The sequence below is a fragment of the Brassica napus genome, chromosome C1 (assembly GCF_020379485.1).
Source record: "Brassica napus cultivar Da-Ae chromosome C1, Da-Ae, whole genome shotgun sequence".
Taxonomy (NCBI): domain Eukaryota; kingdom Viridiplantae; phylum Streptophyta; class Magnoliopsida; order Brassicales; family Brassicaceae; genus Brassica; species Brassica napus.
Genome location: NC_063444.1, coordinates 813273 through 830761, shown reverse-complemented (window position 1 = coordinate 830761; position 17489 = coordinate 813273). Strand labels below are relative to the sequence as shown.

Genomic DNA, 17489 nt, shown 5'->3' with positions numbered 1-17489 from the left:
TGTGCTGTCACATGTTGAGCTGTGCCCTAATTGCCTTTGTCTTAGTCATTCCTCTACTATATAATGTAATGAACCACTATCGTTGTAACCAAGCAGAGTAACACTCATAATAAAGTTATCTTCTCTTTCCTTAAGCTTCTCTGAGCTTTCATGGGGAACTCTCTGCCTCCCAAACTTATTTTGATTCCATATTTTACCAATAAGTCTAAGACCTATCAATCACCTATGACCTGACTGACTAATCTTTCCAGAAACGGTTTTGCTTGGCCTCTTTCGTTAATGCCCAATTCACTTCGTGGTTGTCGATAGGTTGCTTTTGCTACAAGACATGTCTTCTACGTTAGTAATATAGTGTTTCAACTTTCAATTTCAACGTTTTTTGTGTAGCTTATTTTTTGGGATATTAAGGCCCAGGCTTGTAGCAACGGTTTATTCATCTTGTATTTTTACGACAATATTATGTGTGCTTTGGATTCACACGTTCAAATAAAAAGTGATTTTCTATAATAGCTGGCATTATTTATTTATTGACCAAAAAAATATATTTGGGTTTACTTCCATTTATATGGAATGTTTTGGTCAACCTTTAACTATAACGTGTTTGTATATGATGATCATGTACATTTGTTTATTTGGATATACATGTATTTGTGCTCTCATCACAGAAAGACAAATTTAAGACCCCTTCAGGCCTTCAGTCCATTCATGCATCTATATATTTGTAATCACCCACTTGAAAGCTTATAAAAAGAGAGAAAGTGACTGACAATTGAGAGAAACGTCCACGAACAAGATGAATCTCTTATCACTTCTTCTTTCTCTTTTTCTGTCACTAAACCTCTCCTCCGCTCAACTCCGCCGTAATTTTTACGCCGGAAGTTTCCCCAACGTCGAACAAATAGTCAGAAACGCCCTTGGACAAAAAATCCAACAATCTTCCATCACTGTTCCCGTCGTTCTCCGTCTCTACTTCCATGATTGTTTCGTCAATGTAAAAATATATTTTTATCTTTAAAATTCTTGCTTAATGCCATTTTATTTGTCTTTTTTTTTTTTTTTTTTGAACACCAAGCCATTTTATTTGTCTAATAAGCTTAATTTCATAGGGTTGTGATGCATCGGTGATGATAGAGTCTACTAAATATAATAAAGCGGAGAAGGATCATCCTGACAATCTATCATTATCAGGAGATGGATTTGACGCCATCGTTAAAGCCAAACAAGCTCTTGACGCCGTTCCAAATTGTCGTAACAAAGTTTCTTGCGCCGATATTATCACGATAGCCACGCGTGACGTTGTTAATATTGTTCGTATACCCTATATAATACCACATTTACGTACATCAAGAAAATTTCATAAAATACTAATTTAATTTAATATAGGTTGGTGGACCATGGTACGACGTGGAATTGGGGAGGTTGGATGGTCTATCCTCGACTGCGGCTAGTGTCGAGGGAATGCTACCACAACCAACCGACGATGTTAACAAACTCACTTCACATTTTGCCAAAAACGGGCTTAGTCTTGACGATATGTTTGCTCTATCCGCTAAGATTCTGTCCTTTGATTGAAACTACATCATCATGGCATACATATTATCCAACCAACAATACAAAAATAGTGTTTAAATCTCTTAAGTGGACTATTTAGTTGAGACCGTGAAGGATTAGTCGAGCTTCAACCAAGAAAAAGAAATAACTAAATTAAGATATAAATTTATTACATATATATATATATATATGTAATATATATGATATTACACACACGATTGGACTTGCTCATTGCACCAATGTCTTGGATAGGATTCACGGTGTCAAAAAAGACCCGAGTATAAACGCTACTTACTTACCACAACTCAAAGATTTGTGCCCTAAAGACGTCGATCCGCGCAAAGAGATATTTATGGATCCAATAACACCGGGAAAATTTGACAACGTATACTATCAAAACTTGCAGCAAGGCAGAGGATTATTCAAGTCTGACCAAGCTTTGTTTACCGATCCTAGGTCCAAGCCTACTGTTAACTTATGGGCTAGTAATGGACAGTTGTATAATCAAGCTTTCGTTAACTCCATGATCAAGCTCGGTCGCGTTGGTGTGAAAACAGGCCGTGATGGTAATATCCGTAGCAATTGTGAAACTCTTAATTAGAATATAATTTTATTGAGTTTTAAAGGATAGTAATGAATATCATTTTTCTTTTACTCGGGCATATGCGGCAAAACTCTGAGAACGTGAAATAGACACATCGACCCTGGGAAGTTCATCGTGATGTGCAATAGGTTAAAAAAACAAGTTAACAATAATTAAGTAAAAAATAAATAAAGTTCAAAAAAAAAAGAATTAAGTAAAATATGCGTAAATGAAATATACTCCCCGTTTCATAATACTTGATGTTTTACCTTTGTACACAAAGATTAAAACAGTTACATTTAAAAAAAAAAACATATTTGTAAATATATAATTTTAAAATCATTTAACTAATTACAAAAAAAACTACAAAATCTAATTGGTTGACTAGTTTTCAATAAAGTTAAAGTTAATCTTAAACTTCAAAACTTTATGTAAATTGAAACAAAATATTCCTTCTAAAATATTATTTATATTGAAACGGATGGAGTAATAAATTAGAAACAAGATGACTAAAGAATATGCTATTCTCTTAAATATAAAAGTCTGTCATAGTCATCATCATCATTCAACAAATTATTATCTTTTAATTTTAACAAAAAAAAAATTACATAAACTTTTAGAGGTTATTATCACTTTACATTTGGATCCATGACAAATGGTAAGAAAGTAGACAGTGTCTGAAGACAGTAATGAGTTTCAAATTACAAACAAGGAGACAGTGTCTGAGACATGCATCAGGATGATGCAATACACTCAAACGGTCAAACCAGAGTACATCATCATACACAATAATGATACATGAAACAGAGGAACTCTACAATATTCACCGCAAGTTCAGTTATTCTTGAAACATGTTTGTCCAGTGACGTTGCAGCGGGTGCACATATATCAGTTCACTGCATCAAGAACAAAAAGGATCCTCTTTACATTAATTATCAGAAAGGTGGCCCTGAATATAAATAATAAAAACAATCTCAAATCCTGAAACATATGAATCTTCGAAGGTTCCTGGTTACTAAACAATCTCTAAAACCTTTCAGGTGAGTTCATGATCTCTTAGTATAAGACAGAGAAGTTCAAGGTCAAACCCAATCTGATAGGGTGTGTAGGAGGATGAGACGCTCATCCAACACTCACATTATATCAACACATATGTTTGAATGCTCTAGCTCAACCTTGTCCATATAAACTTTGATCCTCTTTACATTATTAACATCATTCCCTTTCCCACTAGCAGAAATGTCTCTTATCCAGTAAAAGCAAAGAAGAAATTAAAACAAGCAAAAGAATCAAAGGAAACAAAAACATAAAAGCAAGTAAGAAAAATCTAGGTAGAAAACAAAAAGGCAAATCTGATGTTGATTTTAGAAAGAAAAAACGAGAGAGAAAACTGCTTTAGAAAACATGAAAATAAGAGAGGGAAAATTGCTTTATTACAAGATTGATAAGTAGAACTAAATGATCAAAAGTGTCAAGACAAAAGAAATATACAATCTCTAACAATCAATTAATGACAGGATGTAATTTCTAATTTTTTTTCACAAATGACACATTAAGTTTTCATTATCAATCAAATAATATAGAATTTTCCCCCTAAAATTTTGAAAGTTTTTTTTTTAAAAATAAATTGTAGTGAAAACAATGCTTTGACAAAAAAAAACCGTTTTATAATACACTAGGGTAAACCCGCCCTACGGGCGGGCAAATAAATCAAGTTATTATAATAATTGTATTTTAAATTTTTTTGATATATTTTGACTAAGAATAGCATTTTTCATAAATTTTTCACAATATTTTTTTAATATTCATTTTCGAATTTATATGATGGATACTTATTATAATATCTTAAATTATACTTATTTAGTTTCTTTCAATGTTTATTTTAATTTAATAAAGAATAAGTAAAATAAAGTTATTGCTGTTTCATTTATATATTTGCTTCATGAAATATTCTTTTTCCTTTTTCTTTATAATTTTTTCTTAAAACTAATGCTTTACAGGATATAAAAGAAATAACTTTATTCATTATAGTTAAATATTTTAAAATAGATAATCTGAAACTGTCGTTTTTATTTATAAATATACATGTTTGTTAGAATCTTATATGTATTATTATATATGAAAATAAAGTTAACCACTGTATCAAAATAATTGATTATAATTTTTTAAATAAATGTTACTAAAAAAATTGATTGTATTTTATCCTCAAATAAAATTATTTTTTTTATGCTTATATATATATATATATATATATATATATATTTCTAAAAGAAACTTATATGCATATTTAAAATATTATAATTATGAAAATGTTTGTTACTGTATTTATATTTATTTAAAAATTAAAATTCATATTTGGAAATATTCAAAATATAAATGTATTAAATTTTATTATTTTTAGTATTTTTGATGAAAAAACTTTTTTAATTAATTGACAAAAATTATATTCATTTTAAAATTAAATAAGTACATTATTAAAATAGAAATAAATGATATAATTGTCTCTATATATTAAAAATGATATTCATTTGAGATACTCAATAAGCATATTTAAATTTAAAATATAAAATAAAGAATATAATAGTCTATATAGATAAAATTAGTTCATTCTATTTTTATATAGATATATTTTGAATGTTAAGGTATTACTTTTCTGAATTTGTTTTTGATATATAACATCAAAATTTGGAACACATGACTTCTTGTTGATCCTTGTTTAGTTTTTTTTCCTTTGAGAGATTAATTATTCCATTTGAGTGATCTAGATGTATTTCTTACGGAAAGATGTTTCTTGATGAGTCTCATCACTGGTTCTTCACCGGCGTCCGAGGAAGCTGTCATAGTAGGAACCATCGAATAACAACCTGCTTTCAATTCAGGGAGCATAAGCAATAGGGTTTGGTTTTCTACAGATTATAATAATTGAGAAGAAAAATTTGATGAATCTGTGAGAATCGAACACCCTTATTTATAGGTTTAGTTTTCGTACATAAGTGTATTGAATGAGATAAAGTGGATCATTGGTGTTAAAAGTAGTCATGCAGACTACGGTAACTTGCCGCACCTTCATAGCAACTACATGAAACATAGATCGACATCACAGTGGCGAGGTCCCTAAGAAAGATGAAGATGGAAGTGATTCGATTTTCCAAAATACTTACTTGAATTTTTGTCCAAAATAGTGGCGAAAACACTAATATACTATCATCAGTGTCTAAGATCCACTATATAGCCCATTTAATCAAACAAAAAACAAAGCCATATGTATAAGCCAACGATGAAAGTTATTTAGCTATTCTTATACTCTTACTAAATTCTAATGTCGTAGAATCCCATAACAAAATCAAGCCTATCTTGATTAGATGCATAGCATCCACATCGCAACTTTTCGATGAATATATACCACATTATTTTTGTGTTTAGAAACAAAGACATATACCTCTAGTTCTGTCAAATCTTTTGCCACACTTTGCTGTAGAAGTATTTGGACAGTGGAAAGCTCAGGCTTCTCGTAACCTATAAACCAAACCAATGGCAAAACACACGGTGCATAAGAAGATTATCTTTGTATCACCCTATGATTATAAGATTCTATAGTTGCAAATAAAGTGTGTTACCTTCAGAGACGGATCATGAGACACCATGGAACGGTGCCTGAAAGAACCTTCTAACGGGCGGCTTCGGCTTTTGATTATGAATTTTGCAAGACTCAACACTTGAAGCAGAATATACCATACAACATGTTATTCTCTTTGTCGTTCCCCATATCTTCTTTTTCTCCTACTTCCTCTTCACCAAATGAAGAATCTCCTAAAGACACAACGCACGCACTGGAGCATTGCCAATAGTCTCTCCAGCGGAAAGCTTTCAGGCTCTTGACTGCTTCCTGCTCTGCAAGTTCTTTCTTTTCCATCCATTTCTCAGAGGCCCGGGAAGGAAACATCACCAAGAAAAAACATCAGATTCTATTCAGATATCATACGTACACTTGCATCAAATTCAGTAATCAAATAATTTTCAGTTAAGAAACATACGCCAAAGCAGAAACACATATACATACTGTTTTTAAAACATCCAGGCATCTAGCATTGCTGGGTTGGTTTCTTGAAGCAAGAAACGCCGTAATGAGAAGGTATTTTCGGCGAAGTAGACATATGGAATTTCAACATTCAAGTTCTTTATTGTTTTCAAAACTGTAGCTAGCTTTATGTCTTCTCTCGTCTATGGTGTCATCATCATGAATGCGACTTGAGAGCCTGACTATCCACTATCTCTGCCATGAAAGCATGTGCATACAAAGAAAACATATGAAAAGGCAGTCATGAAACTCCGATATTGTAACTTTATGCAGGAGTTCAGTTTGTTATCTATACAAACATAAATCAAAGGAGAATATATCTAATTCATTTCCTTACTCAAGAGTCAAGAGACAAATTATCCAGAAAGAACAAAATAAATTTGATTGTGAAAACCATCTAAATATGTAGAAAATTTAATAGACCAAATGATGTTGTCTTACGGTACAACTGAAAGCTTTAAGAAGTGACAAAGATACAACGAACATGCCAAGAAAGGAGTCACATTTGCTCTTCTTTGTCTTTTCCTCAGAGTTGACCATAACTACAAAGAGAGATTCAATGTTAATGCTCTCTGCGATCTCAACAAATTGGGTCTATATATATATATATAGATAGATTCCAAATCAGTTTATGGTTAGTAAAACGTTTTGTTTCTATTTTAAAAAGTTCAAGAAGAGAGGAAGCGTACCCGTGTAGACTCTATTTCCATGGGAATCGTCTCCTTCAAGCAACTCTCTAATCGCTACGGAGTTAGTCTTCACTGCTGTGTACAACATTGAGCCGTGCGAGCTCTTCTCTATAAACGATGTATTCCATATCTGGCTACATATTTTCTGCCCCGAGTAATTGGAGAAAGAATATGAAGAAGAAGAAAGTGAAAGGAAATAATTGATTCTTGCGTTCTGATAACAAATATATATAGGCCTCAATTTTCCTTTTTGCAGCAGTCTCAATATCCTTTTTGCACAAAAAAATGAAAATAGCATGCCGTTGCCTCCCACAGTCCAATAAAATACTAGCCATTGGACTAGAATAATTATTATTTTAATTGAATTTGCTTTTTTTTTTGTCATCAACTATATATTCATACTGATTCTGTGAACCAAACCGGGAGATCTTGATCCATATGAACGACGAAAGACGATTGCTTCCAGACACTGCGTGCTAGGCTACCCGCCTTTGAATTTTGTATCCTTGGTACATAGATGACCTCTGATCCTTGGTACATAGATGCGTCCTTTCTTTCAAGATCTTAATATCTTCCAAATAACTTGCAAAAACTGGTCATTCTTCTGGTTCCAAAACCATCTTCACCAATTGAGAACAATCCGTTGCGAACGTAACCTGAAATTGACGTAAGTTTCTCATACATTCCATTTCTCAGAATAGGGCTTTCATCTCCGCACGAAGAGGAGAGAGACTAGCCCGTTGTAAAGATGTTGAAACTTGAAACACCTCGCAGTGGAAAAACACTTCACTCTATTGTGTACTTGTATAGTTGTATTGTAGATCGTCGTTGAATAAAAAAAAATTGATTTTAAAACGGCTATGATGTTACTAAAATCTACAATTATTCGAGTAGAAAAAGTTGTTCTTCATGTTATTAGTTATAATTTTCTTAATAACAGATTAGCCTCTCTTTTTATTCATTTAGTTTTTCACCATTTAATAGGAAAAAATCAAAAACATATAACAGCAAGCAATAACATTAACAATCTTCTTGCTAGGATATGGGAGATAGAGAAGATGAGGTGGTTATTTCAGCAGGATGGGTCATTTTATGGTACCCCTTTTTAGGAACACAATGTTTTTTTGGTCAAAGGAACACAATGTATAATGGAACCTTTAATCATGCTTTTGATGGTTTATGTCACTGAACAATTATGCCTTGATATCATGTTTAGCATCAAATATATAAATTGAAGCGTTACTGTAATTTTGATTTTTGTTAAAGCGTTAATGTAACTACTAATCTATTGTAACATAGGTGGTTTGACCAAGGTATGACATGTGACTAGGAAGGTTTTATGGGCTATCATCAATGGAGGCTAGTGTCGAAGGGAAGCAACCGCATCAATGAACGATGTCAACCAATTCTGCATAGATTTTTCAATTATCACATGTTTACATTCAATTTTCTTGATAATTCAACATATATGTCAACCAATTACACGACCATAGTACTCAAAATTAATATAGTTTAATTTATCCATTTTATTTTAAGATATAACTATCGTACTATGGCAGAAATAGTTAAATAAAAATACAAGTTACTGTTCAGAAAAATTATAAAAATAAAATGTTATACAACAAAAGCGCTATATTTATTACGATTTTTGGTGCGCTATGTCAGATAAATTCGAAAGAAAAAAAGATTTTTTTGTCACAAAATAATCTTTTCTTTTACCTCCGCACCCCGTCCCCCCTCCCAACAGCCTTTATGCGTAGATCTAGATATTTCGGATATCAGTTCGGTTAAATTCGAATATTTTGGATATTTCGGGTAGATAATGTAGGGGCCTAGAAGATCTATTTATTACATGACATATTTTCGGTTCAGGTTCAGTTCAGATAGTTTTGGGTTCGGTTCGCTTCGTTTCATATAGTAAAATTAGGAACTGGGAAATAACTAGAAAAAAATAGTTCTCATTTGGTTCAGGTTTGGTTATTTCAAGTTATTTCGGGTAGTTTGGGTAAAATAACGGATATTAAAATATCGAACAATTATGATGACTCGGATAAAAATCTCGGATTACTTTGGATATTTCGGATAAAGCTATCCAGATACTTTCAGATAGTTCAAATATTTTATAATAATTTGTTTTCTTTAAGTATTTTTGGATACTCTTAACAGATTTTTAAATTATAAATATATATTTAGTTATGTTATATGCATATATAATTTATATTTTATATATTCGATTTTCGGTTCGGTTATGTTATTTCAGATACATAAATACATAAATTATTTGGATATTTGAGGGTTTCGGTCCGGTTCTGATTTCGAATATTTCGGTTCGGTTCCAGTTCAGTTAACTGGTTCTGATTTTTTGTCCAGACCTATTTATGCGTGTATAACTGTTTTTTTTTTTTTTTTTGCTAAAAAGCCCTAGTGTATTCTAAACTAAATTGATGAGAAGAAATGACTCTTTGCACATCCGAAAGCCGTCTGGCCCTGGAAGACCTAATTTCCATCGTACCATTTAATTACCGTCCGGCCCCGGAAGACATAATTTCCATCGTACCATTTAATTAAGGATCCGATTGGTAATGGATATAACTTTAAAATTTTTGCTGTAGAAAAAAATGTACAGATTTTTTGTTGTGGTTTTAAATTTTATTGCTGTAGAATTTTATGAAATCACTAAAAAATTGCTTTGGATATTTGGCTCTGTAGAGCACTTATACAGCTGTAGGTTATTTCTAGAGATGTGGTTTCAAAAAAAAGTTTAAAACTTGATTGGTCTGAATTTGATGCTTTAGAAATAAATAGGACTGTGGGCAGCACCTACAGCAACTACCAATCATCCTCTAAATTTAATTATCTATTAAAATTAATTTATAATATTGCGAACTATTGTACTAAACTCACCTGAAAATTTGGAATCCATGGGAACCGAATTTATCGTTTTGCTTCTTCAACAAATCGAGTGTCAATTATATATAGGATTTTATTCGTATAGGATATTTATATTTCATATGAACCGGCTCATAAATAGTGAAAAAATAATTTAATTAAAAACAACCAAGTTGGCGGAGAAATAATTAAGTAAAGAATGTTTAAGTAACTTTTCGCAGTGTTCATTGGTCGATGGCAGATTGTAGTCAAGTAAAGAATGTCACATTTTCTTGTAGCCAATAAAGGATCAGAAAGTTAAAACAAATTTCTAAGTAACTAGTTACCGTTATATAAAAGGATTAAACACAGCATCCATATACAAGTTGGAGGTAATTTGCATGTGTGTTCGAATGAAAACCGTTAATGTTTTTTTCTTGATCAATCATTATTTATAGTAGAGAAAATGCGTTATTAAAATGGGATTCCTAATTGGGATTCCTAATGTTCTCTACGTAGTTTTTTCTCTCTCTATTTAGTTATGTTGTGCTAATAATTTAAACAATATTCAAGGTTGGAAGTTGGAACCATTATATTGTATGTGTAGCTAGCTAGCTAAGTAGCAAACTTATAATACTCATCATCCGCAAAGTATTATATCACCAAAATTATCATATTTCTCGATAGAGAAAATAATTATGTTAGCCAATAATTATGCGGCTTCACCCCGAAAAAAAGCCCTAAAAAGGACCGTCGAAAAAAACTGAGTGCGAAGAGTTTGCGTCGTCGGTTTTAAACAAAAAGGTTTAATAACTTTCTCTCTCTTTTGTTTCCGTATCCATCGCCGCTGATTCCATATTCATAACACGACGTCGTCGTTACAGACTCCTCTGATGGACTTCCCGGATGATCCCCATTAACCGCCTTGCTAAACGGCGGCGGTGGAAGAAAAGGAGCCGGGACAACCGGACCGGTTAGAGCTAACCCGTGGTTCAGTTCCGGATCAGACCGCTCGGTCTTAGATCGTTTACGGTTGACCAAAGATTCTTTCCTGGAACCCTCTGGACGCTGCATCCGCCAGATCTCGGTAGACTCATCTGAGGAGTTCAACGAAGGAGATTCGTGTAGATCTGAGATAGGTCGTAAAGTTCCGCCGCGAAGAACAGTTTCAACCGCCGCTTGGCACACGTGCCAGTTCCCGGTCCATAACATACCAACCGCTCCGTTAACCGGATTCACCGTCCTCCCACACGCTTCAAACAACAACGACTGAAACAAAGCTGAACAAAACAAACAAATAAATCTCAAGTTATTACAAAAGGAATCAAATCTTGTAACCTAATAGTCTTGTATTAATGATGTTGCGTGTTATATTCTGAAATATAGAAAGACTCTCGTACCAGGGCGGTTTGGTTCGGGTACGGCGGAGATGAATGACATTAGACCGGCACGGCCAAAGAATTTAGCCACGAAGACGGTAGCGTGGCCTTGTGACTCGGCGGATTCGATCCATTGAAGGCAAGGACGAAGGATGCATGTTTCGCTGCAACCTTTTCGAAGAACTCTACATCCATTGCAACTCATATTTATTTGCTAACAAAGAAACACAATTTCAAAACTTATGAGAATATTTATCCAATATTTTGGGAGCAAGAAACACAAGTTTTGATCTGATTTGATAGAGGAGAAGAAACAAGTTATAAGAAGAAGATGGAGAGAGGCCTAGATTGGATTTATAGAGGCAAGTGAATAATAAAAGAGAGTGTGTGTCAACTTGTTTTCTTTTTTATTCCTTTGTCCTTTCTTTTCCATTATTATTATTTAAAACCTTTCTGTATATAATATGCATAAATAAATAAAAATATTTCAAATTTATGGGAAAGAGAAGAAACTCAAAAAAGTTTGGTCTTTAATTAACCGCTTATGGTATTCTTGATATAACTTTGAAACCTTCAAATATTTACGTGGATCAAGAATACGTGGTAAGATAGAAACAACGACTAGAAATTGTATAATATAGTAGGTAATTCACTCAAACTATTAAACAATTTATGTTGTACTTACAAGTAACTAAACAAAATAAAGTAGGACAACACTACAAGCAAGGAGAGCGTTTGGGAAGTGATTCCAAAGGTATTGGCATTGGGGGAAAAGAGAGCGTTTCCGTTTCTCCGCAAACACTTGTCGCTGACTCAGACTCGTGTTTTTAAATATTACTTTCTTGCGTTTTAAAAATATTCGTTAGGTTGTACTACTCTATTCTTTTCACTCAGTAAGTACTACAAAGAAAAGGAACAAAGCTGAATTTGGGATTTGATAGAGATAAAAAAGGAATATACAAATCTTACGTCAGGAGACGATGGGGTGCACGTGGATTTGATGAAATTATTGGTACAATTTGTGGTGTGTATTCTCATGAGATGTTTTAGTTTAGAAAAATGAAAAAAAGTAGGAGTTATTTGGTGTTCATTGGTAGTTATCGAGTGTTTCTTGATGATTCGATTGTGCTGGGTGGTGAATGAATCATATGCATTTTAGTGTTTAATCATTTGGAGGGCATTATTGATACAAAAAAAGATTATGAAACTAATAAGCAAATCACAAGAGGACAAAGTGTAAAAGAAAGAAAAAAGAAACAAGAGAGACGACAAAGTGTTGTGGTTATGTTGATACGTATTCTTATATACTATTCTCTAGTAGCTAGACCAACAGTAAGATCACCCGGATAACCAATCAATAATACTAGTTTTTTCACATATACAAAACTTGAATTAAGAATAGACAAAAAAATCACGTACACTCGAAATCTTGTCCATAAAATCTTATAATATCCACAATATTGCTCAACGCTTTAACTTGCATCAGTCTACTTTCATGTACTTCCAATCACTTTGGAGCTATCAAAGAAATGTATTAATAACGAGAGAGGAACGTGGTGCCCATGAGTCATGACCTCGTCGCCTTCTACAAACTCATGTGTATCCAGATTATATAAATCATAAATCACTATTTATAAGTTCAAGTACTATAAAAGGCTGTTTAGTTTATTGTATGTTGACTACTATTTACATTTGACTCTACGTACCTACGACACAGCATAAGTTTTTGCAATCTCTTGGAACTACGAGTCTACAAAAGCCGTTATTGACCCTTCGCCATGTCCAAAAGCTCTTCTCTCTGCGTGTGTGTGGTGTCTCTCTCGTATTTTCTTTTGTATTCTATTAAAATCAAATTATTTTCCTTTATACAAAGAAAATTAAAAAAATTGGAAAAGTGATTTGCTGCAAATTCATCAGTGGCGAATTTTCCAAAAACAATTCTGACGTAATTAGAGAAAATTTAGCCCACATCATCTTCCACTCTTTGTCGGAATAGGTCTCAAACTACTACTTAAAGTATAATTAGGTTTATTCTTTTATAGATACGACATGTCTACCTGCAAAATGAATCATAGTTTATTGACACTAGTCCAAAGTATTTGGTTGATATTTTTAGAAGTAATAAGCAACACATATAGGGCTCATGCATGTAAAGCATACAAATAAATACAATAAGCGCATAAAAGTATTGGATAGAGAGACATAATAACAAAATTGTTCAAGAATAACAAAACTTAACTTGCATAATTTGTGAAATAATAGACAAACTGAGTTCATTCAAATCTTGATGTCATACAATAGTAGTCATTCCAGCACTCCAGATTGAAGAAAATTATTTATCAGAACGATATATGATGACAATCAAATGATCAACTAGTACATGATTTTATAGTTTCTTTTTGTAATGGTCATGAAGAAAATCTTCCAGTGTATCTTAACTTTCTGCTTTACGATTGTAAATTAGATATGAAATTTTAACATTTTCTATAACAGTTCCTATCACTTCTTATGTGGCATACTTATCCAAAATAGCTTTTAGCTCTGTCTTCCGTACAGTTGAAACTGGCTGAAAGGTAACATGCAAGTAGCAATCAAACTATTATGATACTATTTTATTAGCATGCGAATGATCCTATTATATCAGATCTTCGTTTTCATGTTGAAAAAAATTGTAAACATGACTTTTTTTTATATGGACAAAAAAAGTAAACCGATCATAGTTATTTTTATTTTATTTTATTTTTGCTTAAAATCATAGTTAATTTGGCAAAATGATACTTTATTTTTAAGATTTGACTTGATTGATATAATGGAACATATGCATATATATATATATATATATATATATATTTATGTCTGTTTATGGTATTTTATTTTCTAATAGGACTAACCAAAAGAAAATTATAATTAAGAAAATTATTTGAATGCATAATTTCATCTGAACAAAACCTGTTTACTAACAATGAGATTTTACCACATTGGCGCATTCAAACAAAGATTACCACGTGTAATAGCTTTCAACTGAAAATAAACTTAGTATCAGTAGAAAAAAAAAACAAATACGATCGCGGCCCGTTCCTTGTTTAAAAGCACACGAAACATTGGATTTTAGGCCACAATTATTTTATATTTTTGAAGGGCATATCTAACATTTTGCTAGTGAAACTTCTTGTGTGATTTTGATCTCTAGGCTGTCTTTAGCTTAAGTCTCCTTTTAGAAACGTTTAATAAAAATTTACATGAATTTAGTTATCCATAATGAATTAATGAACTATCCATTTGTGTTAAAAGAAGTACTTTGTATTTTAAGATAATCAATTAAACTAAAAATTAATGAGCCGGGACTGTGACGAGCAAGGGAAAGAAAAGTCGATGACGCCAAGAGTGTGAGCCACAACCACATAAAACGCAGAACAACAAAAACCAGAACAAAGATTCGCAAGATACTTTTATATTTTGGACAAAATCTGTCGAATGCTATTAGGTTCAAAACTTTAGCATATCCTCTGCTCCACAAAAATATGTAGCCATGATATTCTAGGCTTCTAGCTATGATATTGATAGTATCATATGATTAAACAAATAAAATATAATGAAAACTAGCAAATGAGATGAATTTTTCATTTGAATATTTTCAGACTCTTTATAGATATTTTCATGATATACTTTACATTATTATTTTATAATTTACAACAAAATAAATTAAAATAAAATATTTATATTTATATTGGATTAAAAAAAAACTAAAAGTACAAAGATGCTCTTACAATTAGGGAATCTTCAATAACATAAGTGAATAGAATGTCATTTGAACAAAAAAAAAAAAAAAAAAGTGAATAGAATGTCAATTTCAACTTTCTCTCCTCCACAGAAATATCAACACGTCACACACGTGTATCTTATCTTACGATACTATCCACTTGGTTCAGAGAAAAACAAAGGTGTCACCTCTTTAGATTCAAAGTGAAGTCTTCACGAGATGGTGAAACATGCAATATTACTGGCGTTTTAGCCGTGGTAAGATAAGATAACATATCCCCAACAACCAATGGTCCCTATTTTCACTGTAACAAAGAGAGATATTATTGAAGTTGAGTTAGGAAGTGTAAACAGAGAGATACAAGATGGCTCCGTCGACTCCAAGAGTGGTGGTGAAGGTTGATCTGAAGAAGAAGCCATGGGAGCAAGAACAGCCACTGCATAATAGATGGCATCCTGAGATACCATCAGTAGCACAAGTTAAAGCTGGTGAGTTTTTCAGGGTAGAGATGATCGATTGCATGGGAGGTACTGTTAAGGACAATAGCTCTTCAGCCGATATTAAGCACGCAGACCTTTCTATGGTAAGATGGTTTTAGTTAGAATCATGTGTGTCAATAGATAAGTCATGTTTTCTTTTGGTGCTTTGTGTCTGCAGTCTCATTGCCTAAGTGGGCCTATTAGGGTTGTGGATGAGGAAGGTGTTGCAGCAAAGCCAGGTGATCTTCTTGCTCTTGAGATATGCAACTTAGGTCCATTACCAGGAGATGAGTGGGGCTTCACTGCTTCGTTTGATAGAGAGAACGGCGGCGGTTTCTTGACTGATCATTTCCCTTGTGCCAGCAAAGCTATTTGGTACTTTGAAGGGATCTATGCCTACTCTCCTCAGATTCCTGGTGAGATCACATCAGATTCCATCTCTTTTGATTGGATCTTTGTTGTTCATGTAGCTCACCATCATCATGTGTAGGAGTACGGTTTCCGGGTTTGACACACCCTGGAATCGTTGGCACCGCTCCATCCATGGAACTCCTGAGGATATGGAATGAAAGGGAGAGACAGATAGAAGAAAATGGTGTTAAGCCGTTTTCACTATGTGAGGTTGTTCATCAGAGGCCACTAGCAAACCTACCAAAGGCTAAAGGATGCCTCCTAGGGCACGTAAGTGATCGCTAGCCTTTTATTGAGTTACTTAAAATTGCGATATACGCCCGACATCAAAGCGAATAGCAATCTAGACAACAAAACGAACAACAACCTATGACCAGTCGCTGTTAGCTGCGACTTTCAAAAGAACATAGCCAAAGTAGTTAACTCAGATCTCTAGGGAACTCTTATTACAGCAACCCTCTTGTGTAGATTGACAAGGAAGCACCTGAATGGGAAAGGATTGCAAAGGAAGCTGCAAGGACATTACCTGGAAGAGAAAACGGAGGAAACTGTGACATTAAAAACCTAAGCACAGGCTCTAAGATATATCTACCTGTGTTTGTGGAAGGTGCTAATCTAAGCACTGGCGATATGCATTTCTCTCAAGGCGATGGTGAGATCTCCTTCTGCGGAGCCATTGAGATGAATGGATTCCTAGAACTCAAGTATGTACATAAGTTTTTATTTTTGCAGTATTCTTCCAACATTTTGATGCAAGAGTAAGTTTTTTTTCAAACTCATGAATAGGTGTGACATCATAAGGAATGGGATGAAAGAGTACCTTACACCAATGGGACCTACTCCTCTCCATGTGAACCCAATCTTTGAGATAGGACCAGTGGAGCCGAGATTCTCGGAGTGGCTTGTCTTTGAGGGTATCAGTGTTGATGAGAGCGGGAGACAACATTATCTTGATGCAACAGTTGCTTACAAACGGGCGGTTCTTAACGCCATAGATTATCTCTACAAATTTGGTTACTCAAAAGAACAGGTCATGGTTAATCATAATTAATACATTAATGAAGTAAAAGCTAGAAACTGACAAAAGAGAAAATGGGTGTGAACAGGCGTACCTATTGCTCTCATGCTGTCCATGTGAAGGAAGAATCTCTGGGATTGTTGATTCTCCCAATGCTGTTGCTACACTAGCAATACCTATTTCCATCTTTGATCAGGTATGAGATTGGTCTTTTTTTTTTGGTCAACTACCATTTATTTAGACAAGTTTTGGTCAGACGAACCCATTCTCCGAGGAGCAACTCCGTAGATTACTCTGTTCTTTGTCCGGATTTTTCAAGAGTTAGTTAACAATTGAAGAATAGTCAAACATGTTTAATTCTTTCGTATGTTCATGCAGGACATTAGGCCAAAGACTCGGAAGGTTCCATCAGGACCGCGGATAGTGAGGAAACCGGACGTACTGAAGAGCACATATGATGGAAAGCTTCCGATTACAAAGAATCCGAGCTGTTCAACATAGCTGATGAAATGTGTCTGTAATATTTAATTAGCTGTATGTTTTGAAATAAAGTGACCAAATGTGGTTTTCATTAGTTGGAAGTTGGAAACTAAACTCAAGTAATGAAACAAAATAGACTAAAAGATTCCTCAGTCACGATGGATATATAATCATATAACATAAGACCCTCTTT

At 33.5% G+C, this 17489-nt stretch overlaps 3 protein-coding genes and 2 long non-coding RNA genes across 5 annotated transcripts; 2 read left to right on the top strand and 3 right to left on the bottom strand.

Annotated features, from left to right (window-relative positions):
- The first annotated feature begins 793 nt into the window (after positions 1-793).
- LOC106426801 (peroxidase 50-like) lies at positions 794-1572 on the top strand. Its single transcript, XM_048746096.1, has 3 exons — positions 794-991; positions 1107-1307; positions 1384-1572. Exons 1-3 carry the CDS (start codon positions 794-796, stop codon positions 1570-1572), a joined length of 588 nt encoding a protein of 195 aa, XP_048602053.1.
- Positions 1573-2698: 1126 nt separating this feature from the next.
- LOC125580504 lies at positions 2699-4368 on the bottom strand. The gene is made up of 2 exons (XR_007318215.1): positions 3272-4368; positions 2699-3030 (listed from the first exon to the last, which is right to left on the bottom strand). It is a non-coding gene; the product is annotated as an uncharacterized LOC125580504 (long non-coding RNA).
- A 908-nt stretch (positions 4369-5276) lies between these two features.
- On the bottom strand, positions 5277-7914 carry LOC125580503. The gene is made up of 2 exons (XR_007318214.1): positions 5752-7914; positions 5277-5650 (listed from the first exon to the last, which is right to left on the bottom strand). It is a non-coding gene; the product is annotated as an uncharacterized LOC125580503 (long non-coding RNA).
- Positions 7915-10341: 2427 nt separating this feature from the next.
- Positions 10342-11590, bottom strand: LOC106426820 (LOB domain-containing protein 39). The gene is made up of 2 exons (XM_013867551.3): positions 11170-11590; positions 10342-11049 (listed from the first exon to the last, which is right to left on the bottom strand). Exons 1-2 carry the CDS (start codon positions 11351-11353, stop codon positions 10562-10564), a joined length of 672 nt encoding a protein of 223 aa, XP_013723005.2. The 5' UTR covers positions 11354-11590; the 3' UTR covers positions 10342-10561.
- A 3506-nt stretch (positions 11591-15096) lies between these two features.
- On the top strand, positions 15097-17448 carry LOC106426855 (formamidase). The gene is made up of 7 exons (XM_013867584.3): positions 15097-15491; positions 15566-15803; positions 15878-16068; positions 16267-16502; positions 16585-16828; positions 16905-17012; positions 17195-17448. Exons 1-7 carry the CDS (start codon positions 15273-15275, stop codon positions 17315-17317), a joined length of 1359 nt encoding a protein of 452 aa, XP_013723038.1. The 5' UTR covers positions 15097-15272; the 3' UTR covers positions 17318-17448.
- The last annotated feature ends 41 nt before the right edge of the window (positions 17449-17489 follow it).

Coding starts and splice junctions, on each gene's coding strand:
- LOC106426855 (XM_013867584.3), top strand. CDS start 15,273: ATGGCTCCGTCGACTCCAAGAGTGGTGGTGAAGGTTGATCTGAAGAAG. Junction 16,829..16,904: donor TTGGTTACTCAAAAGAACAG/GTCATGGTTAAT, acceptor GGGTGTGAACAG/GCGTACCTATTGCTCTCATG. Junction 17,013..17,194: donor CTATTTCCATCTTTGATCAG/GTATGAGATTGG, acceptor ATGTTCATGCAG/GACATTAGGCCAAAGACTCG.
- LOC106426801 (XM_048746096.1), top strand. CDS start 794: ATGAATCTCTTATCACTTCTTCTTTCTCTTTTTCTGTCACTAAACCTC. Junction 992..1,106: donor TCCATGATTGTTTCGTCAAT/GTAAAAATATAT, acceptor TTAATTTCATAG/GGTTGTGATGCATCGGTGAT. Junction 1,308..1,383: donor CGCGTGACGTTGTTAATATT/GTTCGTATACCC, acceptor AATTTAATATAG/GTTGGTGGACCATGGTACGA.
- LOC106426820 (XM_013867551.3), bottom strand. CDS start 11,353: ATGAGTTGCAATGGATGTAGAGTTCTTCGAAAAGGTTGCAGCGAAACA. Junction 11,050..11,169: donor ACCCGAACCAAACCGCCCTG/GTACGAGAGTCT, acceptor TGTTTTGTTCAG/CTTTGTTTCAGTCGTTGTTG.